The following is a 24,262-nucleotide window of genomic DNA, read 5'->3' on the forward strand; positions in this document are numbered from 1 at the left end:
TCCGTGAGCTCGCTCATGCTAACTCAGCTTAGAAGGAACACTTCTCCTCAGTCTGAGGGGCGAGTGGTCCAGACAGGGTCTGGAAGCCACTGTTGAGATCTTTACACACGGCTTTCAGGGTGCTGCCGCAGGGAGGCTGAGGCTAGTCTCCCCCCACCCGCCCAGAAGCTGACACAGAACGAGCAAGCTTGGCTGCCTCCCTCATGCACCCCAGGGTGCCGGCTAGGCCATCCCTTCTTTCCTCCTCTCCCTCTGCCAACGTCTGGCTGGCTCACGGCACTTGGGGGCAAGGAGCCCATAGGACATCGTTTTGTGATGCCATTTTGGGTCCCACGGTCCCCTGGCCTCCCCACAACAACAAATTGTGTCGATGTGCCCCACCAAACGGCAAATCCTGGCTTACAGCCTGGGGGACCACAAAGCCTCTAGGCCAGGGGTGGCCAAACGGCGGCTTGGTAGCCACATGTGGCTCATATAGTGTGGCTCCTGAAATCCCCATCACTCCATCACCCGGCTTGGAGAAGGCATTTCTCTTTAAATCACCTAGTCGAGCCAGCCAGTGGCTTGGAGAATGCATTTAAAGTTGTTTTATTTCCACCTTTCCCACCCTCCCCCATCTATTTGCCTTCCTTCCTTTCTGCTCTAAAACTGTGAGCCATGGGGGTCCCCCTTAGTACTGCCAACAGCTGCCCCTCCTTGACACCACCCCCGGCTGGTATTCTGGAGACATTTGCCTAGGAGTCAGCCACGTTGAAGGCTGATCCCTAAGTAAGTATGCATTGGACTGGAGGGGCCACTGGCCTGATCCAACAGGCTTCTGTTAAGTATGCATCGGGCAGATCTTGTGGCTCTCAGACATCTGATGTTTATCGTATGGCTCTTATAGAATCCTAGAGTTGGAAGGTACCTCTAGGGTCATCTAGTCCAACCTCCTGCACAATGCAGGAAACTGACAAACCCCTCCCCCTAAATTCACAGGATTTTCATTGCTGCTGCCAGATGGCCATCTAGCCTCTGCTTCAAAACCTCCAAGGAAGGAGAGCCCACCACCTCCCAAGGAGGAAGCCTGTTCCACTGAGGAACCGCTCTAACGGTCAGGGAGTTCTTCCTAGTGTTGAGCTGGAAACTCTTTTGATTTAATTTCAACCCATTGGTTCTGGTCCTGCCTTCTGGGGCCACAGAACACAATTCCACAGCATCCTCTATATGACAGCCCTTCAAGGACTTGAAGATGGTGATCCTATCACCTCTCAGCCGCCTCCTCTCCAGGCTAAACACCCCCAGCTCCTTCAGCCTTTCCTCATAGGACTTGGTCTCCAGACCCCTCACCATCTTCATCGCCCCCTCTGGACTTGTTCCAGCTTGTCTATAACCTTAAAACGTGGTGCCCAAAACTGAACATGAGACTCCAGGCGAGGCCTTACCAGAGCAGAGTAAAGCGATATCATCACATCACATGATCTGGACACTCGACTTCTGTTGATACAGCCCAAAATTGCGTTGCAATTATGTTAAGCAAGTTTGGCCACCTCCGCTCTAGGCAATATTGGGCCCTTCCTTCACTCTACGTGGCTCCAACTTTGTGGGACCCCAGGCACCCCCCCACCCCCGCCACCTTCAGGAAGAACGCCACGCCACACACCCAGCTCAAACCCATCTTTATTTTTAAAGAATGCATTGTTGTAAAAATGTAACAGCACGTAATGGCAAGGACTTCCTCAGAAAGAAAGCAGAGGCTGCAGAATCAAGGGGAGGGGGAGGGGAAAGAAAGAGGGGGAGGGGTGTCCACCCAGCACCTCCAACCAACCTGCAATCCTGGATCATAGCAACAACGCAGGGCTGGCAAAGATGCGCCTCGGAGAAGCTGCACAGCCACCGCGGAGGAGGGCTCAGCTGCCTGGGCCGCTTGGCCTGCGGTCTCCCCCACAGGGGTTTGGCAAGAGGGCTGACTCTTCCCCGTCACCCTGCAGTGGGGCTGCTGGAAGAGGAGTCCGGGAAGGGCCCCGCAGCCATCGACTACAACCTCCTCAGGGCAAGCTGGCGTCGCAAACGGCCCAGATGGCTCCCTCTGCTCAAACCCCCTCTCTCTAGCAAGGAGCGGGGAAGATGACACACGCGCGTGAGGGAGTAACAGTCTGCATTTTCAAGGAGCCAGATTTTTAAACACAGCCCGTGTCCTTCGAAGGGCAGAGCCTTCCCAGCTAGAAGCCACCAGCCCCCTCCCTCTGCCCCTTGTGGTGGTGGGAGCCCCAGACACCTCCAAGCCCCAAGATGCACAACGGGGAGCTGCAGAGAAAGCCGGCCCAACAGGGAGATTCTGGCCACACTGCAGCACGCAAGGACATGGCCTGGCTGATGGGAAACTTCTTCCTTCTAATTCTCCCTCCTGCCCCACCTATTCCTCCCCTCGCCCTCCGTCAGAAAATGCCAGGAAAAGCTCCGGGGGGGGGGTGCTCTCGGACAGCATCTGGTTCAGACAAGCAAGGGCCTCTGAAAAACCTGCAGCTGACACAGCTACCCGGCCATGGAGAAGGGCAGGCCAGCTCTTTTGGCATACGGAGGGGAGGGTGTAATCCCGCACCTCTGGCCAAGAGGCTGTGGCGTGGCTGGGATTCGAAACCGGGATCCTTGGGCGTCTGCTGCGGAGGCCGAGGACAACAGGCTGACCAGCGGCCGGTCTGCGGCTTCGGCTCAAGGGCCCCTCTTGGTCTTGACGCAGCAGCTGCCTGGTAGAGAGGGAGGCACCCTGTCGCTCCTGGTGGTGGGATTTCATTGGAGGGGAGGAGGGGGGGAAGAAAGGAAGTGGAGACAAGAGAAGGGAAGGGGAGAAAACTGCTTGCGGGAGGGTGGCTGCTCTCTCCCTCTGGGGTCGGCCTCTCTAGGACATCCAGGAACGCGCCGGCCTCCCTGGGGTTAGGGGCAGCGTTCTCCGCAGCCACCAAGAAGCAGCAAGGAGGAGGTTATCAGAGAGGGACGAGGTACAAGCCCCATCCCTCGGGCTTCCCGCCCTGACCCCGACGAGTTTGGCAGCGGGCACAGACCTGTAGCCGGCCCACGTCCCACGCAGTGGCGGCAGCTCCCAAAGGGCAGGCAGCCTGCCCCTGAAAAGGGCCGCTGCAAAGCCAGAAGCCGAAGCGCGCTGAAGCCTGCTGGGAGCCAGTCTGGCCAGCCGAAAGCTCGAGGACTTCCGGCGAGGAGAGAGACAATCCACGGAGTCTTGTCCTGGGCAATGTCCGAAGCGTAGCCGGTGAGGGAGGGGCAAAGATCCTGCTTGCAGCCAAGCCGCGCTCGTCGCTGTTTAACGGAAGAAGAACAACCCGCCCCCCCCCCCCGCCCCCACCCCTGAAAGTGCCCCCTGCAGGACCTGGCCCCAGACCGCCCTCCAGCCTTGGGTCTAGCTTTTTTTCCTTTTTTTGTTCAGTCCGTTTCAAAGTGTCCCCGATGCAGCAAGAAAAGAAGGGTTAAGTAGCTGAAGAGTCCCGCAGATTCACCCCTGAGGAGTCTCTCTCCCACCTCGGCTCACAGGGCCTGCTGCCCCCCCACCCCACCCCACCCCATCCAGGGGAAGAAAAAATGTCTCTGCGAAGCCTGCCGGAAGGCTCAGTACTTCACTCCGGGAATGAACTCCTTGGCGTCGGGGTTTAAGGTGCTTTTGCTCTGGAAGAGAAAAGGGGAAGAGGAGTCAGCGAGCCCTGCAGGACCACTGCACAGACCTCCACTGTTCATTCACCCCCCGCCCCACCTCAGAAGAACACGCACTCCAAAGAGACATGCACACCTCCAATGACTCACTGGAGGGGGGGAGCATTAACACTGCGCTCCAGACACACTCAGGCTCATTCCAAGGTGCTCACATTGACCGCCAAAGCCCTAGGTCAGGGATGTCGAACTCATTTGTTATGAGGGCCGAACCTGACTTAGAATCCTAGAGCTGGAAGGGACCTCCAGGGTCATCTAGTCCAACCCCCTGTACAATGCAGGAAACTCACAAACACCTCCCCCTAAATTCACAGGATCCTGATTGCTGTCAGATGGTCACCTAGCCTCTGTTTCAAAACCTCCAAGGAAGGAGAGCCCACCACCTCCCAAGGAGGAAGCCTGTTCCACTGAGGAACTGATCTATCAGAATCCTAGAGTTGGAAGGGACCTCCAGGGTCATCTAGTCCAATCCCCCTAACCCTAACACCTCCCCCTAAATTCACAGGATCTTCATTGCTGTCAGATGGCCATCCAGCCTCTGTTTGAAAACCTCCAGGGAAGGAGAGCCCACCACCTCCCGAGGAGGAAGCCTGTTCCACTGAGGAACCGCTCTCACCGTCAGGAAGTTCTTCCTAATAGAATCCTAGAGTTGGAAGGAACCTCCAGGGCCATCTAGTCCAACCCCCTGCACAATGCAGGAAACTCACAAATACCTCCCCCTAAATTCACAGGACACTCATTGCTGTCAAATGGCCCTCTAGGCTCTGCTGAAAAACCTCCAAGGAAGGAGAGCCCACCACCTCCAGAGGAAGCCTGTTCCACTGAGGAACTGCTCTAATGGTCAGAAAGTTCTTCCTAGTGTTGAGCTGGAAACTCTTTTGATTTAATTTCAACCCGTTGGTTCTGGTCCGACCTTCTGGGGAGGGATGGTGGCTCAGTGGCAGAGCATCTGCTTGGGAAGCAGAGGGTCCCAGGTTCAATCCCTGGCATCTCCAAAAAAAAAAGGGTCCAGGCAAAATAGGTGTGAAAAACCTCAGCTTGAGACCCTGGAGAGCCGCTGCCAGTCTGAGAAGACAATACTGACTTTGATGGACCAAGGGTCTGATACAGTATAAGGCAGCTTCATATGTTCATACATGTTCAGAAAACAATTCCACACCATCCTCTAGATGACAGCCCTTCGTCCTTGAAGATGGCAATCATCCCTCATATGGGGAGAGACGGTCCCTGCCTACCTGAGGGACCGTCTCTCCCCATATGAGCCCCAGAGAGCGCTGAGGTCAGCAGGGAAGAACCAGCTGAATATCCCCGGGCCAAGGGAGGCCAGACTGAAGACCACCCGGGATCGGGCCTTCTCAATTGCAGCCCCACTATTATGGAATCAACTCCCGGAGGAGGTACGGGCCCTGTGCTGCTTAGATCAATTCCGCAGGGCCTGTAAGACCCACCTCTTTAAAACAGCCTTCACCTAATGCTGAGCTAAGGAAGCGCTGCTGGATATGTTTTTAGCCACAGAATAAGAACATAAGAACATAAGAGAAGCCATGTTAGATCAGGCCAGTGGCCCATCCAGTCCAACATTCTGTGTCACATAAGAGAAGCCATGTTGGATCATGCCAATGGCACCTCCAGTCCAACATTCTGTGTCACACAGCAGCCAAATATATATATATATATATATACACACACACACACACACTGTGGCTAATAGCCACTGATGGACCTCTGCTCCATATTTTTATCTAACCCCTTCTTGAAGGTGGCTATGCTTGTGGCCGCCACCACCTCCTGTGGCAGTGAATTCCACATGTTAATCACCCTTTGGGTGAAGAAGTACTTCCTTTTATCCGTTTTAACCTGTCTGCTCAGCAAATGTATTAAAGATCTAAGTTATAGCACCACAATTAATTTTAATACAATTTGTAAATGGATTTATGTCGATTTTATAACTATAAATGTAAGTACTATGTATAATTTTATAATTTTATTGTATTGTATTCATATGTTGTGAGCCGCCCTGAGCCTGCCCTTGCGGGAAGGGCGGGATACAAATAAAAAGTATTATTATTATCACCTCTCAGCCTCCATAAATGAGACCTTGTTGGGCCAGGCCATGTGTGCACCTATTTAAGATTAGGTAGCAGAGATATAAACTTTATTAAGGACACAGACAAACGTAATTAAGGCCATAAGGGCCCCGCGGGATTTGTCTACATTGCGCAGGGCCTGTAAGACCGAATTGTTCCGACAGGCCTTCGATATTTAACCGAGAGAGAGCTGCCACTGGACATTATATAGAGCTCCACGCAGAGTACCGATGGTCACCATCGAATTTTCAGAACCGCTATACTGTACTGTATTAATACAGCACCATGAAATGTTTTAAATAATTTAAATGTGTAATTATGTTTTATATGTTTTATTGGTTTTTAATGGAATTAATGTGATGTTGTGAGCCGCCCTGAGTACGCTTGCGGGGAGGGCGGGATATAACGTAATAAATAAATAATAAATAAAATAAATTAAAGGGTTTTTAAAAAAAAAAAAAACCTTAAAACATTAGCACGCGTTGGTCTTAAAGGTGCTTTCTTTGTATCTCTCTCATGGGATTCAGGGAACTGGGCAAAGGAAGTTCTGGCTCTTTCTTTCCCTCCTCAGGGGATGGAGGATCCTCAGCCAACAGAAAGAAGAGAGACTCGGCTCTGTAATTCCGCTGTGCAATTGAGAGAGCCTGGCAAAGCAAGCTCTCCCTCCCCCCCTTCCTCACCAAAGAGAGGAGCCTCAGCCAATGGAGAAAATAGAGGTTTTGCTCTGTAGCTGCTGCGTGATTGAGCAAGCCTTGCAAAGCAAGTTGTTATACAGACAGAAGCGAGAGAGGAAGCAGATGACAGCAAGCTGCTCGGGGGCCTGATAGGAGCCCTCCGGGGGCCTGATTCAGCCCCTGGGCTGCATGTTTGACACCCCTGCCCTAGATGTTTTGGGATCACCACACCTTAAGAGACTGGCCTCTCCTATATGAACACAACCAAGCATTATGGCCATTTTCCAGGCCCTTCCTGGAATGCCCTGATCATAGAAGACTAGATGGGTGGAAGCCAGAGAGAGGGACTTCTCAGTCACGGGATCAAAACTGCAGAATTCCCTTCCCAGGGTGTTTTGTTTGCCACCCTCTATAATCTTCTGCCATCAGGTGACACCTTTTCTGCTTTGTTCAGTGTTCCCCTATGGATTCTTCTTCCTGTTTTAATTTTTTAATGCGTGTGTGTATACACAATGCAGGACAACACACAAGTATGTGTGTATATTTTTTTAAAAAAAATCAGTGTTATTATTTTTAGCTGTTGGGCATCTTGAACACCCTCTGACAGCCATTCTTTTTTTTAAAAAAATGTTTTTAAAAGTTTATTTAAAATCAATAAATTTACACGGAACATAAATCGCGGTGTGCAAGATAACTAAAAAAAAACACACACACACACAAGAGTAAATTATACAGAAATATAAATGAAACCCAAATACATTAGCAACAATGGTAAGCTAAGTTAAACATCAAAGACCAGAAGTTGGAAGATCTCTTTGAGAACTCAATGAAGATATCAACTTGTCAAAGCATTAAGGAGAACTGTTTTAAAATGATGTATAGGTGGTATATGACTCCGAAAAAATTGGCTAAGATAAGTAAGAAAATATCGGATAGATGTTGGAAATGTAAAAAACATGAAGGTTCTTTCTTCCATATGTGGTGGACATGTGAAAGAGCGAAAGAATTCTGGAAGATGATACAACAAGAAATCACCAAAATTTTGGGCTATGATTTTAAGAAAATTGCAGAGACGTTTTTACTTGGATTACAATTAGAAAAATACCCAAAAGAAGACAGGACTTTAATTTGGTACCTGTTATCAGCTGCTAGGACTTTGTACGCGCAGCTTTGGAAGCAAGAAAAAATACCAGAGAAATGGGAATGGACCATGAAAGTTTTATCGTGGTGTGAAATGGACAAATTAACCAGAACACTAAGAGACTATGATTTAGAGATATTCAAAAGGGAGTGGAGAAAATTTAAAGGATATATGGAGAAAACTTGGAAAGTAAAGAAATATTGGACATTTTTTTAGTTGTAAGAATATATATACGGAACTTTGAGCAATCAGAAGTGCCTTTAGTATGGATTTGAACTTATAACCTCGGGGAAGTCAACATTGGAGGGAGGGGGGATGGAAATGTCATATGGGTTAATGTGAAAAAAAAGAAAAAATTAAGAAATAGATAAGCTTTGTAACCATATGCTACCAATAAATTGTTTAAAACCAGAAGTTGGAAGATCTCTCTGCTTTCTAAACTCAAGGAAAGCAGTTTAATCGATATGTAAGTTGAATGTGAATTAAAAGAGAAGAGTGAAGAGAGGAAGGGAAAAGGAGTAGGATGAAAGAGAAGGTGAAAGGAAAAATAAATATAGATAGAATTACTGACACCCACTCCTGTGCTCAGAAATACTGTGCACAGTGAATGCTGATAAATAGGTAAGAAAACGGAGAAGACAGTAGGTAGGAGGTAAGTATTAGAAACAGATCATAGCCATCTGTGAAGGGGAAAGGGAAGAAGAGGAGGAGGAAGAAGAAGCAGCAACAGACTGCAGATTTATACCCTGTCCTACTCTCTGAATCAGAGACTCAGAGCAGCTTACAATCTCCTATAACTTCTCCCCCCACAATAGACACCCTGTGAGGTGGGTGGGGCTGAGAGAGCTCTCCCAAAAGCTACCCTTTCAAGGACAATTCCTACCGAGAGCTCTGGCTGACCCAAGGCCATTCCAGCAGCTCCAAGTGGAGGAGTGGGGAATCAAAACTGGTTTTCCCAGATAAGAGACCTCTGGTTGGCCCAAGGCCATTCTAGCAGGTGCAAGTGGAGGAGTGGGGAATCCAACCCGGTTCTCCCAGATAAGAGAGTTCTGGCTGACCCAAGGCCATTCCAGCAGCTGCAAGTGGAGGAGTGGGGAATCCAACCCGGTTCTCCCAGATAAGAGAGCTCTGGCTGACCCAAGGCCATTCCAGCAGCTGCAAGTGGAGGAGTGGGGAATCCAACCCAGTTCTCCCAGATAAGAGAGCTCTGGCTGACCCAAAGCCATTCCAGCAGCTGCAAGTGGAGGAGTGGGGAATCCAACCCAGTTCTCCCAGATAAGAGAGCTCTGGCTGACCCAAGGCCGTTCCAGCAGCTGCAAGTGGAGGAGTGGGGAATCAAACCCGGTTCTCCCAGATAAGAGAGCTCTGGCTGACCCAAGGCCATTCCAACAGGTGCAAGTGGAGGAATGGGAAATCCAACCTGGTTCTCCCAGATAAGAGTCCGCGCATTTAACCCCTACACCAAACTGGAGGAAGTTCATGTGAAGTCACATAATCAACAGAGGGAAACCATTTATCTGTAAGGTGCTGACTGCCCTTCTTGATTAATGAAGACATTCCTGGTAACTGCTTTTCCTCTGGTTCAACTTGCACCAGCCCTTCACCTTTAGCAGCACAATACAGATGCCACTGGCTGGCAATCTTGATCAAGGCCCCAAGTTCCAACAACCAACAAAACAGAGAAGTGTTGGGTTTTTTAATACCACACTTCTCTCCACCTAAAGGAGGCGCAAAGCGGCTTACCCTTCCTCTCCCCACAAGAGTCGCCTTGGGAGGCAGGTGGGGCTGAGAGAGTTTAGAGAGAGCTTTGACTGGTCCAAGGTCACCCAGAAGGCTTCACATGGAGGGGGAAGAGGGGAATCAGACCTGGTTCTCCAGATTAGAGCCCGCCACCCTTAACCACTAGTCCACGCTGGTCGGAGCCAGAGTTCTATTCCATTTCTTCTAGCTGGAGTATTCCAGCAACCAGCCTGCATTGAACGCTCTAATTTTTTCAGAGTGGACGCTCTGGATCCCCCCAGGACACTCGGTTAAGACCACCCAGGGAGTGCTGGAGCCAGAACAGGAAGTAACCTGCCTCAGGAGCAGGAGCCAGAACAGGAAGTAACCTGCCTCACGGCCGGCTGCCATCTCAACCTCAAGATCCAGCTAAAGGTAAAAGGCAGTCCCCTGTGCAAGCACCAGTTGTTTCCGACTCTGGGATGACGTTGCTTTCGCAACGTTTTCACGGCAGACCTTTTTACGGGGTGGTTTGCCCTTGCCTTCCCCAGTCTTTTACACTTTCCCCCCCAGCAAGTAGGGGCCTCATTTTACCAACCTCGGAAGGAATGGAAGTCTGAGTCAACCTGGAGCCGGCTACCTGAACCAGCTTCCGCTGCGACTGAACTCAGGTCGTGAGCGGAGGGCTCCGACTGCAGTACTGCAGCTTCACCACTCTGCGCCACGGGGCTCTTAAGTGCCCCGTGGCACAGAGTGGTAAAGCTGCAGTGCTGCAGTCTGAACTCTCTGCTCACAACCTGAGTTCGATCCTGGTGGAAGTGAGGTTCAGGTAGCCAGCTCGAGGTTGACGCAGCCTTCCATCCTTCCGAGGTCGGTCAAATGAGTCCCCAGCTTGCTGGGGAGAAAGTGCAAATGACTGGGAAAGGCAATGGCAAACCACCCCGTAAAAAGTCTGCCGTGAAAACATTGTGAAAGCAGCATCATCCCAGAGACGGAAACGACTGGTGCTTGTGCAGGGGACTCCCTTTTACCTTAAGATCCAGCTATGCGCTCTTTAACTGCAGGAGCTTTAATATATGTTATCAGAACTGGAACTGCCCCAGCTCCTGGCAGCAGATCTGCCCTCCAACGGATCCACCTTAAAGTGTACTCAGTCCAATTACAGGGTGATGAAAGCGTCTGCCTGGTTATTTTTCCATCGCTATCTCCCCAGGTCGGGAGTGGGCCATTTATGCACCTGCCTGTCTTCTTTGATGCGGCAGCCGTTGGGGCTCTCAAGGCGGCAAGCAAACTGGTAATCTTTCCAGTAAGTGAACGCACGCCCACGCTCCCAGCTGTGAAGACATACGAGGCCATGACATTCCTGTCCGTGTTTGCTCACAGAAGCGCCATTTAATTTGCAGGATGCTTTGATACAGCTCTCGTGTTGATCCTTGCCGTGATCCTGCGAGGAAGGAAGGCCAAATCCCCGCTCGGGAGACAAATGTGAGGCCAGCTAAGGCCCCTTCACCTTCACTCAGCAGCTCACAACCTGATCCAAGTCCCTCCACCCCCCCACCCCCAGCTGCCTGCAGGTCAGTCCCTTACACCTGGGGCCGAGGATCTGGTCCAGCGCAGGCAATCCCACCCCTGCTGGGGGCACTGGACAGTGAAACTGGCCCTATAGCCTCAAGATTAGCAGAAGTGGGTTTCGGGAGCAAATTCAAACAGATTTTTCATCTGAGTGCCTCCTGACCCAGGAGTGGAAACCCAGAAGCTAGAAAAAGTGTGACGGGAACAGACTCCAGTCTATATGCAGTGGGAAAGGTCGAGGAACTCTTGCAGCCTTCCGCCTGCCAAGGATTTTAATGATCTAACAGAAAGACCAGTCAGCCAACAGGCAAGTGGACAGCTTGTCAAGAAGTACTTCTTGCCATGAGAACATCATAGAGGTAATCATTGGTGGGGATTGTGCTGCACTTGAGAGTTGTGGTTAAGTGTGCAGACTCTTATCTGGGAGAACCGGATTTTATTCCCCACTCCTCCATTTGCAGCTGCCGGAATGGCCTTGGGTCAGCCAGAGCTCTCTTATCTGGGAGAACCGGATTTTATTCCCCACTCCTCCACTTGCACCTGCTGGAATGGCCTTGGGTCAGCCAGAGCTCTCTTATCTGGGAGAACCGGATTTTATTCCCCACTCCTCCACTTGCACCTGCTAGCATGGCCTTGGGTCAGCCATAGCTCTTGTAGGAGTTGTCCTTGAAAGGGCAGCTGCTGGGAGAGCCCTCTCAGCCCCACCCGCCTCACAGGGTGTCTGTTGTGGGGGAAGAAGGCAAAGGAGATTATAAGCTGCTCTGAGACTCTGATTCAGAGAGAAGGCCGGGATATAAATCTGTGGTCTTCTTCTTGACACCACCGTGGCCAGCTTGAGGGGGACAAGGGGATGGGGAGGGCTCCCTTTGGACAGCTCCTTCTCTGGCCCAGAGGCAGTGGACTTAAAATGAACACTCCTTCCTTGACACAGAAGACCCACATGACCTCCTCGGCTTTCCTAGTCACACCTGAACACGCTCATGGGTCGGAACCTGCCTTCTCGCACACACGCTCCCAAAAGCGTGGACTGCAGCCAGTCAGATCTCTGTCCCCAACACTTACCAAAATATCTTCCGATACATGGCTGTCATTGACCGAAAGCCCGTTTAGCTGCTGCTGAAGCTGCCCGATGCCCTGGGGAAGGTCGCGGGACGGGATGAACCAATCCTTGTCCTCTTCATCCAGCATCTCCTGGAAACAGCGGTCCAGGAACTCCTGCTCCTGAAGTTCTTCTTCCACCTGGCCGGAAAGGGAACAACAAGGAGGGAGGGTCAAGAGAGCCAAGCCCAGCTGAAGCCCACCCACCCCAGCCCTCTTTGCCTCCCTGTCACCAGGCTCCTCAGCTAGGAATGGCTGAGAAGGGCCAAGTGGGGCTTCTGCCCAACAGGCTGCTGATTGGTTAAGCTTTATTTAAAAAAAAAAAACCAGAGACAAAACATTGCTTTCAGCAGGAGCAGCTGCAAAAGAATCTTCCCTGCATGACCAAAGATAAACTGTGCCTATCCAAGGTATCCAATTCTCGATGTGGCCAGATCTTTGGATACTTAAATCTGGAAGCCGGAGCCAGGATCAGACAAGACAGATCTTTCTGCAGACTTGAAAACTGGCCCAGGCTTGCAGAAAAACCCAAAATCTAACAAACAAACAAAAAAGCAATGGAGTTAATCCTTCATATAAATAAAAACAGCATCTGTAGCTTTAACAAAGCCCTCTGTGGCCATTGCTAGGCAACCACAACTCTATCGCCAGCCTTTACGCTTTCTAGGTTTTGTCAGTAAACAGGGAGGGGAGGGGAGAAGCAGGGTCCCAGGGCTGTTCGGGCCTCTTATAGGGCCAGGCCCACTAGAAATGACCGGGTGACTTGCTACTACATGAAGTGTTGGTGCTTGGCTATTAGAGTTATGCATGACCTCAGTTCCAGACATTTTGTGGGTGCCTCTATTTCCTTCGGCACTCTATTTCCTGTGTGTGTGTGTGTGTGTGTGTGTGTGGAACGGTGGCTCAGTGGTAGAGCAAATGCTTAGGAAGCAGAAGGTCCCAGGTTCAATCCCTGGGATCTCCAAAAAAACGGTCCAGGCAAATAGGTGTGAAAATCCTCAGCTTGAGACCCTGGAGAGCCGCTGCCAGTCTGAGAAGACAATACTGACTTTGATGGACCAGGAGTCTGATTCTGTATAAGGCAGCTTCATGTGTTCATGTGTGTCCACCACCCTGTGCCAGAATTCCAAAGATGCTTGCAAGCTCAAAAAGGTCCTGGAGCAGGACCCAGGAGACCCATGTTCAAATCCGCACTCTACCATGGAAACTCGCTGGGTGACCATGGGTCAGTTGCTCCCTTTCACTCAGCAAAACCTGCCTCGCGGGGTGGCTGTTGTGCAGATAAAATACAGGGAAGAACCATGTTGCAAGCTCATTTGGGACCCCAGTGGGAGAAAAGCGAGGCACAAATAACTAAAGCAAGGGCGACGTTAACCAGCTCATGAAAATACAAAGCTTTGCAGACAGCACGAAACCCCACTGAGATACGGCAGCAACATGTCAGCAAGAGTCACAAACAGCTTGTTCAGTCTGCAAATACCGAGTGTGTTTTAAAAAACCCATCAAATATTTTTGCCACATGAATCTGTCTTATGCTACTAAATCGGACTCTGGGCCCATTGAAGTCAGTATCGTCTACTCAGATTGTTAGCCGCAATCCAGGGTCTTTTGCATCACCTACTGCCTGATCTTTTTAGCTGCAGAGGCCGGGGATTGAACCTGGGACCTTCTGCATGCCAAGCAGAGGCTCTGCCACTGAGTCACACCAAGTCCTTCCCCTGTGCCTGGGGAAAAGCTGGAACGCAAACACTGGCTTCTCCAACATTTGCTGAAAACAGCTATTTCTGCTTTGATTGCCTGGATCTGTGTGAAAAGTACATTCGAGCGCAGAGTGAAGGCACACCCACCTCTGAGGGAGTTCAGGCCGCGGCAGCACAGTCTGCCTCAAGAGTGACGTCACCGTGGATTGCGAGAACAAAGGGCAAGGCTCATCTGGCCCCGCACCCCCTTTGAAAAGCTCATGAGCCGGGCGGGCAGGCAGGGGCCACACCCTGGCCTAGCTTATCTCCAGCACAGGCCGTTCAGCAGAACGCTGCCTCTGAACAAGGAGGCTCCATTTAACCGTCAGCTCTGCTCTCCCTCCCTCGTCTTCAAGGCATCTCAAAGGGCAGCCATCATCGGTCTTGTGCCAGTGAATTCCATATGCCCTCTTGCCGTAAGACTAGAAGGCAGGGTACCCAAAGAAGCTGGTGGGTGACAGGTACACAAGCAACGAAAGGAGACACTTCTTTACTCAAGATTGTGGAATTCACTGCCACTGGACGTGGGAATGGCCACAAGATAGGGCAGCTTTAAAAAGGGGGCTGGACAAAGAGGTCTATCGATGGTTTCTGGCCATGGTGACGAAAGGGAACCTCCATATTCAGAGGCAGTACATAAGAGGAGCCCTGTTGGATCAGGCCAGTGGCCCCTCCAGTCCAACACTCTGTGTCACAGAAGAACATAAGAGAAGCCCTGTTGGATCAGGCCAATGGCCCATCCAGTCCAACACTCTGTGTCACATAACAGAAGCCATGTTGGATCACGCCAATGGCCCCTCCAGTCCAACACTCTGTGTCACAGAAGAACATAAGAGAAGCCATGATGGATCAGGCCAATGGCCCATCCAGTCCAACACTCTGTGTCACATAAGAACATAAGAGAAGCCCTGTTGGATCAGGCCAATGGCCCATCCAGTCCAACACTCTGTGTCACAGAAGAACATAAGAGAAGCCCTGTTGGATCAGGCCAATGGCCCATCCAGTCCAACACTCTGTGTCACATAAGAACATAAGAGAAGCCCTGTTGGATCAGGCCAATGGCCCATCCAGTCCAACACTCTGTCACAGAAGAACATAAGAGAAGCCCTGTTGGATCAGGCCAGTGGCCCATCCAGTCCAACACTCTGTCACAGAAGAACATAAGAGAAGCCCTGTTGGATCAAGCCAATGGCCCTTCCAGTCCAACACTCTGTGTCACAGAAGAACATAAGAGAAGCCCTGTTGGATCAGGCCAATGGCCCATCCAGTCCAACACTCTGTGTCACAGAAGAACATAAGAGAAGCCCTGTTGGATCAGGCCAATGGCCCATCCAGTCCAACACTCTGTGTCACAGAAGAACATAAGAGAAGCCCTGTTGGATCAGGCCAGTGGCCCATCCAGTCCAACACTCTGTCACAGAAGAACATAAGAGAAGCCATGTTGGATCAGGCCAGTGGCCCATCCAGTCCAACACTCTGTGTCATATAAGAACATAAGAGAAGCCCTGTTGGATCAGGCCAATGGCCCATCCAGTCCAACACTCTGTGTCACAGAAGAACATAAGAGAAGCCCTTTTGGATCAGGCCAGTGGCCCATCCAGTCCAACACTCTGTCACAGAAGAACATAAGAGAAGCCATGTTGGATCAGGCCAGTGGCCCATCCAGTCCAACACTCTGTGTCACACAGTGGCCAGTAAGCCTCTGATGGGAAGCTAGGAGGCAACATCAAGGCTCAAGGCCTCTAGACCAGGGTTTCCCAAACTTTTCCCTTCTGTGGCCCAGTTCCTTCCTGTGGTCCAGGCCGAGGATGCTCAGGGAACAATACATTCCCCACCCTCTCTCTTTCCGAACATCAGAGAGGGACGGGGGAGGGTTTCTGGCCAGCGCATAAGTGTCTGTAGCGCTCCCTGAGTGCTATAGGCGGCGGTGGTGTGGGGGGCAGGGGCTGGAGCGCGGTGTGGCATGCAGCGCCGAAGATAACGAGAGAGGGGAGGGGGCTTTCGGGCTGCCCCTGGTGACCCAGTATTGAGGCTTCTGTGGCCCAATACTGGGTCGCGACCCTGCAAATGGGAAACACTGTTCTAGACCATGTTCGTTGGTTGCTGGGTAAAACAGGATGCTGGACTAGATGGAGCACTGGTCTGATCCTACAGGAATCTATCTCCAGGTATTCTTAATTACGCGCTGTGCAACACACACACTTCTTTCGCCTGATCGACACCTTCGCAATTCCAGTGTTCTGAACAGATCATCGCGCCTTCTGCCCATTCCATTCATCTTAGGACGGAGCGACCAGAAGTGCCCACAATACCCCGAAACACAGCCACACCATGGAGTCAGAGCAGCATTCAGGCACTGGATGGTTTTCACCCATTTCCTAATGGTTCTCAAGATAGCATCAGCCTTGTCCGTGGACTGCCTGGCAACAACCCCTGACCCCAGACCCACAAGCAGGGCTGGCCATGACTCTTGGCAAGCTAGGCAAGCTAGGCAACTAGGGCATCAGGCTTCTGGGGGCACTGAACTGCCCCCCCCATGTGACTTGGTGACGTTATCAGTCTGTGGGGGGGGAGGGGGTGTGTGCCAGAACGTAGCCTTGCCTAGGGTGCCAGACAATCTAGGGCCGGGCCAGCCAGCAAGGTCCCTTTAGTCTAATGCAGGGGTGGCCAACGGTAGCCCAGGGGCTGATGGGAGTTGTAGGCAAAAAACATGTGGAGAGCTACCGTTGGCCACCCCTGGTCTAGTCATTTTGGAGACGCCTGGAGGCCTTTTTTGGCCTTCCAAACCATCAAGCTTTCAGTGCAAGAGAAATTGGCAACTGCCTGTTCACACACACACTGTGGTGGCTCTCACATTACTGAATGCCCTGCCCGGGGTTATCAGGAAGGCCTCTGCTCTTCTATCATGTTGCAGAATGTACCACAGACAAGAGGGCATGTCCGAGAGGGCCTTCTTACAAAGAGAGCAGAACTAGAGCATAAGGACAGTATAGCCTACTGCAACATTTAATAATAATAATACATTTTTTATTTATACTCCGCCCTCCCCGCCGAAGCAGGCTCAGGGCGGCTTACAGGACATGCTGGGTCACACCATGACATAACAATAAATATAACATAACCATTAAAACACATTTCCTAAAACCAGCGATGAGATTAAAATTTAAATTATAGTATAAATTAATGGTGATGCAGTCTTAATACACATGTAAACAGCTTATTGATGCAATGGTTCCATCTTAATATGCCAGCTGGAAAAGGACGGTTTTGCAAGCCCTACGGAACTGATTAAGGTCCCGCAGGACCGGCACCTCCTCTGGCAGCTGGTTCCACCATTGGGGTGCTGTTATCGAGAAGGCTCGCTCCCTTGTTACTTTCAGTTTGGCCTCCTTTGGCCCAGGGATTTTCAGTAGATTTTGTGAACTAGATCTCAGTACTCTCTGGGGAACATATGGGGAGAGACGGTCCCTAAGGTAGGCAGGTCCTCGGCCATATAGGGCTTTAAAGGGAGTAGCCAGCACCTTGTAACGGACTCGGTATACAGTTGGCAGCCAGAGCAGCTCACGCAGCCTAGGCCGCACATGTTCCCACCTAGGCAGACCCACTAGCAGCCTGGCTGCCACGTTCTGCACTAGCTGGAGTTTCCGAGTTCGGTACAAGGGCAGCCCCATGTAGAGGGCATTACAGTAGTCTAGTCTCAAGGTGACCGTTGCATGGATCACTGTTGCCAGGTCACCGCGCTCAAGGTCACTGTACATATCGCTCCATTTTACTGCAAGGCAACACCTTCTACTTCTGTAGCCATTCCTATCTTATGGTTTATGTTAAGCCTGAGAAAGCTCTGATTGCATTATTCGCCACCTCTGTAATGCCAGCCCCACTAAGCTTTTAGTACAGTTCTTCGTGTCTGCCGGAATGTTTTTCTTCATAATCTAGCTTGATTCTCAGAGTGAAAGGCAGGCTATGAAACAGGGGTGGCCACACTTGCTTAATGCAAGAGCCACGCAGAATAAACATCAGATGTCTGAGAGCCACAAGCCACGAATGTCAGATCCCTCAGAGAGGGAGGGAGGGAGGGAGGGAGGGAGGGAGGGAGGAGGAAGGAAGGAAGGAAGGAAGGAAGGAAGGAAGGAAGGAAGGAAGGAAGGAAGGAAGGAAGGAAGGAAGGAAGGAAGGAAGGAAGGAAGGAAGGAAGGAAGGAAGGAAGGAAGGAAGGAAGGAAGGAAGGAAGGAAAATAGATGGGGGAGGGAGGGAGAAGTGGAAAGAAAGCAACTTTAACTTTAAATACAGTGATTTCAAGAGAGAAATGCCTTCTCCAAGCCAGCCAACGGGGCTGCGGGGGCTTCAAGAGCCAGACAATATGTGTGAAAGAGCCACATGTGGCCTGCAGTTTGGCCACCCCTGCTATAAAAGAAGTCAATAAGCCCATATTCCAGAACCGTTTTGTGGAGGGAAGCGCTGTCAAATCACACCTGACTGATGGTGACTCCCCCCCCCAGGGTTTTTAAGGCAAGGGATGTTCAGAGGCTGTTTGCCCCCACCTGCCTCTGCATGCTGACCGTGCACTTCCTCAGGGTCTCCCATCCAGCTCAGCCTGGGCCTTCCAGGTCAGGAGGATTCAGAGCCACTGAGCAAAGAGTTGGTGTTCCTTGAGGTGCCACAGGGTGGCAGCAGGGTCTCCCGTCAGGACTTGCTGAAAGTCATTCTGGCCCAACTCCTCTCTCCTCACATCCTCCATCACTGGTGCAAAAGACAGAAATTGCTACAACTGGCGACAAAACTGCTCCTGGGTGGGTCGCAAAGCCGATGAGTCATTCTATCTAGCCCCCCCCCCCTTTTTTTTAAACTGCGGTGCTCACCTTCGACAGGAGAACACGAGAATCACAGAGTTGGAAGGGACCCCCAGGGTCATTTAGTCCAACTCCCTGCACAATGCAGGAAACTCACAACCCCCTCCATGCACCCCGGCAAAGGGCACGCTGGGAAGTGCTAATGTTTGCTGAGGATCCCAGACTGCTGGAGAGAAACGGCTACCCAGCTGTGGGAACAGCCCATTAATTAAAGTGACAGGATTAGGAAGCGAGGACCCAAAGGCTTTTGTGATAAGAAGGAATTCTACCTTTCTTGTGGGCTCCACAATAGATAGAAAGAAAGGCCTCTTTTGTTTTAGATGGGGGAAAACCTGTCGCCTGGAGACGCCCTAGGACCGCCTCCCAAACCAACAAGCAAAGACCCGTCCTTTCACTGCCAGAAGGATTTTGTTCAGTCCTACTCCATCTCAGTTTATGCTGTACCCTTCCAGACCCCACGCCTGAGCCAAACAAGGCTGGTGCTTGCACTGTGAAAGAGTCGGGGGTGAAGGATTATGACGGATGTCTCTTCTCACCTTACATCAAGAGACATTTATAGTTCAACTCTCAAAAGCTCATCCCTGCAAGAAGATGAGAATATGGCAACCTCTTGGTCTTTTCCTGAGAGCCCCATTCAACATTCCCCAGCATATTGTTTTACTCCCAGTTAACCTATGAACATATGAAGCTGCCTTCTACTGCATCAGGCCCTCGGTCCATCAGAGTCAGTCTTGTCTCCTCAGACTGGCAGCGGCTCTCCAGGGTCTCAAGCTGAGGCTTTTCACGCCTATTTGCCTGGACCCTTTTTTGGAGATGCCAGGGATTGAACCTGGGACCTTCTGCTTCCCAAGCAGATGCTCTGCCACTGAGCCACCGTCCCTCCCTAAGGACATTGTTTGGGGTGGGCAGCTACATCAGCATGCCCCCAGGTAACATTTTAGCCTGTATCTAGGTTAGCGTGGTGTGCCTTGTTTTGCTACAGAATTGCACCCCCAAATCCTGTTTGGGCCCATTTTCCACATTTCACATCCCGCTTCCTGGACTCCTGGGACCTCTCCAAGAAATGGCACATACAATTCTCCCAAGGTAAAGGTAGTCCCCTGTCCAAGCACCAGTCGCTTTCAACTCTGGGGTGACGTTGCTTTCGCAACGTTTTCACGGCAGACTTTTGACGGGGTGGTTTGCCCTTGCCTTCCCCAGTCAGCTACACTTTCCCCCCAGCAAGCTGGGGACTCATTTTACCAACCTTGGACGGATGGGAGGCTGAGTCAACCTAGAGCTGGCTATCTAAACCAGCTTCCGCCGGGATCGAACTCAGGTGGTGAGCACAGAGCTCGGACTGCAGTACTGCAGCTTTAACACTCTGCGCCACGGGGCTCTTAATTCCCCCAAACCCCTACAATAATCCCTCTCACCCTTATATTTTCTGTTAAGTTTGTGTGTTCGTTTCCAGTGTGAACCTATTTGCTGTATGTGTGGATTATTTTACTATTTTCTATTAATAAAACAACCTCTCTTGGTTAAACAACAGTCTGGTTAATTCTGAGAGTTCGCCAAGGAAAAATCCTGGCAGATAATTGGTATAAAGGTCCCCTGTTACCACCTCTTGCAAGCCAAAGTCCCAGGAGCTAATATTCCCCCCAAATATTAGGAGCCTCCCCAATTCCAGTAGCACTCCCCCCCATACACACACACAGGGGCCCCTGCTGGACATCCAGAAGATGGCAAAGGGGGAAAAACCCTCCAGGATCTTTGGCTTGGAGAAAATTGCTTCCTGTCCCCAAAGTGGCAACTAGAATTTCACTGGACATATAAGAAATTGCCACAAGAACAAAGCGCTGATGCAACCCTTCCTGCCCTCCATCAGACAGCCAGTTAGGTGAAGTGGTTAAGTGCGTGGACTCGGATTTGATTCCCCACTCCTCCACTTGCAGCTGCTGGAATGGCCTTGGGTCAGCCAGAGCTCTCACAGAGCTGTCCTTGAAAGGGCAACTGCTGTGAAAGCTCTCTCAGCCCCACCTACCTCGCAGGGTGTCTGTTGTGGGGGAGGAAGGTAAAGGAGATTGTAAGCCACTCTGAGACTCTGATTCAGAGAGAAGAGCAGAGTATAAATCTACAGTCTTCTTCTCATGATTTGTCTAAGTTCACAGAATCTGCGTTGCTGTCAGATGGCCATTCAGCCTGTCTGAAACCCTTCAAAGAAGGAGAGCCCAACACTTCCCAAGGAAGCCTGTTCCACTGTGGAACTGCTCTAACAGTCAGGAAATTCTTCCTAATGTTGAGCGGGAAACTCTTTTGATTTAATTTCAATCCGCTGGTTCTCATCTGACCTTCTGGGGCTATCCCAGTCAGCCCAAAACCCTGTTCTCAGAGGCCATCAGCCAGAGGCATTTAAGATCACCATCGTCAAGTCCTTGAAAGGCTGTCATACAGAAGATGGTGTGGAATTGTTTTCTGTGGCCCCAGAAGGTAGGACTATAACCAATGGGTTGAAATTAAATCAAGCGTTTCCGACTCAACATTAGGAAGAACTTCCTGACCGCTAGAGCGGTTCCTCAGTGGAACAGGCTTCCTCGGGAGGTGGTGGGCTCTCCTTCCTTGGAGGTTTTGAAACAGAGGCTAGGTGGCCATCTGATGAAGATCCTGTAAATTTAGGCAGGAGGTGTTTGAGAGTTTCCTGCATCGTGCAGGGAGATGGACTAGATGGCCCTGGAGGTACCTTCCAACTTTATGATTCTATGTGCAGGAAAGCAAAGATTTGGAAGAAAGCCCCTGGAGGCTACAAGCATAGACAGCTTCAAGAGGGGATTGAATCAACATCTGGAGCAGAGATCCATCAGTGTCTATTAGTCACAGCGTACTGTTGGATCTCCGTCTGGGGCAGAGATGCATTGTGCAGGGGGTTGGACTAGATGACCCTGGAGGTCCTTCCCAACTCTATGATTCTAAGCAGCTCACCAAAACAATGAAGGCAACACCCCCTCCCCAATCACTGCCAATAAGAAATATCCTGCCTCTGATCATAACGGCAGATTCAGCTACGTTGGTCTGAAGCAATAAAACATTCAGTGGCATAGTGTGCATGCACACAGGAACTTATATCCAGAATTAAACTTTGTGGGTCTTAAATGCCCCTGGGCTCAAACGTTGTCCTGAACACGAAGGCTTTATTTTCCTGCCATGGCTCACCACCATGCAACAGACTTCTCCTGCCGGACACTGGTGCCTGGTAGTGGGACTAGGAACTGCACCCATAGCCTTACACATGCACAGCACGTCTGCTACCAGCGACAGTCCTCTCTCACGCTTTCCAAGTGGGAAATGGGGGGGGGGGGGAGAGAGTCAGAGTTGGAGACCTGCATTCAGACTGAGACTTAATGGCTTCCTCACTGACAACCTCCGTTGGGCCGGCCTGCTGAAGACAATAGCTACCTCCAGATTCAAAAGCAAAGAGCCCCAGGAGAGCTCCCGCTCCCGCGTTCCCTCTCTTCTCACTGGAAGCCTTCTTGGTTCACAACGTGCCACAGATGGCTTTTCAGCAAGAAGCCCCGGTCTGGAGTCCTGGCTGGCAGACAAGAAAGAAGCCGATGTCTGGTTCACACGGAACAAACCGTCTGGTGCAAGGCAGGTTGGAGAGCTGGGCGAGAAGGAAGGCAACAGGGAAGACTCAAGCCCCAGGATTTCCAAGGCCTGCTCACATAACCGTACACCAGCATCTGCCATTATGTCTGAAGGCAGCCTGTAAATTCTCCAGCAATCTGTAGCGTATAGCACTTGTGCACCGATGGCCGCACCTTAAGTAGCAACCACCTTCCAGAGAAGAAGACTGCAGATTTATACCCCGCCCTTCTCTCTGAATCAGAGACTCAGAGCGGCTTACAATCTCCTATATCTTCTCCCTTCCCCCACAACAGACACTCTGTGAGGTGAGTGGGGCTGAGAGAGTTCTGACAGAAGCTGGACTTTCAAGGACACCTCTGCCAGAGCTGTGGCTGACACATGGCCATGCCAGCAGCTGCAAGTGGAGGAGGGGGGAATCCAACCCAGTTCTCCCAGATAAGAGAGCTCTGGCTGACCCAAGGTCATTCAGGTGCAAGTGGAGGAGTGGGGAATCAAACCCGGTTCTCCCAGATAAGAGAGCTCTGGCTGACCCAAGGCCATTCCAGCAGCTGCAAGTGGAGGAGTGGGGAATCCAACCCGGTTCTCCCAGATAAGAGAGCTATGGCTGACCCAAGGCCATTCCAGCAGCTGCAAGTGGAGGAGTGGGGAATCCAACCCGGTTCTCCCAGATAAGAGAGCTCTGGCTGACCCAAGGCCATTCCAGCAGCTGCAGGTGGAGGAGTGGGGAATCAAACCCAGTTCTCCCAGATAAGAGAGCTCCGGCTGACCCAAGGCCATTCCAGCAGCTGCAAGTGGAGGAGTGGGGAATCAAACCCGGTTCTCCCAGATAAGAGGGCTCTGGCTGACCCAAGGCCATTCCAGCAGCTGCAGGTGGAGGAGTGGGGAATCCAACCCGGTTCTCCCAGATAAGAGAGCTCTGGCTGACACAAGGCCATGCCAGCAGCTGCAAGTGGAGGAGTGGGGAATCAAACCCGGTTCTCCCAGATAAGAGAGCTCTGGCTGACACAAGGCCATTCCAGCAGCTGCAAGTAGAGGAGTGGGGAATCCACCGCGGTTCTCCCAGATCAGAGAGCTCTGGCTGACCCAAGGCCATTCCAGCAGCTGCAAGTGGAGGAGGGGGGAATCCAACCCGGTTCTCCCAGATAAGAGAGCTCTGGCTGACCCAAGGCCATTCCAGCAGCTGCAAGTGGAGGAGTGGGGAATCCAACCCGGTTCTCCCAGATAAGAGAGCTCTGGCTGACCCAAGGCCATTCCAGCAGCTGCAAGTGGAGGAGTGGGGAATCAAACCCGGTTCTCCCAGATAAGAGAGCTCTGGCTGACACAAGGCCATTCCAGCAGCTGCAAGTGGAGGAGTGGGGAATCCACCGCGGTTCTCCCAGATCAGAGAGCTCTGGCTGACCCAAGGCCATTCCAGCAGCTGCAGGTGGAGGAGTGGGGAATCCAACCGGTTCTCCCAGATAAGAGAGCTCTGGCTGACACAAGGCCATGCCAGCAGTTGCAAGTGGAGGAGTGGGGAATTAAACCCGGTTCTCCCAGATAAGAGAGCTCTGGCTGACCCAAGGCCATTCCAGCAGCTGCAGGTGGAGGAGTGGGGAATCCAACCGGTTCTCCCAGATAAGAGAGCTCTGGCTGACACAAGGCCATTCCAGCAGGTGCAAGTGGAGGAGGGGGGGAATCCAACCCGGTTCTCCCAGATAAGAGAGCTCTGGCTGACCCAAGGCCATTCCAGCAGTTGCAAGTGGAGGAGTGGGGAGTTAAACCCGGTTCTCCCAGATAAGAGAGCTCTGGCTGCCCCAAGGCCATTCCAGCAGTTGCAAGTGGAGGAGTGGGGAGTTAAACCCGGTTCTCCGAGATAAGAGAGCTCTGGCTGACACAAGGCCATTCCAGCAGCTGCAAGTGGAGGAGTGGGGAGTTAAACCCGGTTCTCCCAGATAAGAGAGCTCTGGCTGACCCAAGGCCATTCCAGCAGTTGCAAGTGGAGGAGTGGGGAGTTAAACCCGGTTCTCCCAGATAAGAGAGCTCTGGCTGACACAAGGCCATGCCAGCAGCTGCAAGTGGAGG

The 24,262-nt window shown here is 51.4% G+C and overlaps 1 protein-coding gene across 1 annotated transcript in view; it reads right to left on the reverse strand.

Annotated features, from left to right (window-relative positions):
* Positions 1-1,641: 1,641 nt before the first annotated feature.
* Positions 1,642-24,262, reverse strand: part of PAIP2B (poly(A) binding protein interacting protein 2B) — a 76,002-nt gene continuing 53,381 nt past the window's right edge. The window contains exons 3-4 of the mRNA XM_060247219.1: positions 11,955-12,131; positions 1,642-3,657 (exon numbers count right to left, since the gene is read on the reverse strand). Coding sequence (XP_060103202.1) covers positions 3,601-3,657; positions 11,955-12,131 — 234 coding nt within the window. The 3' untranslated portion in view covers positions 1,642-3,600. The remainder of the gene's footprint in view (positions 3,658-11,954; positions 12,132-24,262) is intronic.

This window comes from Heteronotia binoei, chromosome 9, assembly GCF_032191835.1.
Source record: "Heteronotia binoei isolate CCM8104 ecotype False Entrance Well chromosome 9, APGP_CSIRO_Hbin_v1, whole genome shotgun sequence".
In the NCBI taxonomy this organism is placed as follows: Eukaryota; Metazoa; Chordata; class Lepidosauria; order Squamata; family Gekkonidae; genus Heteronotia; species Heteronotia binoei.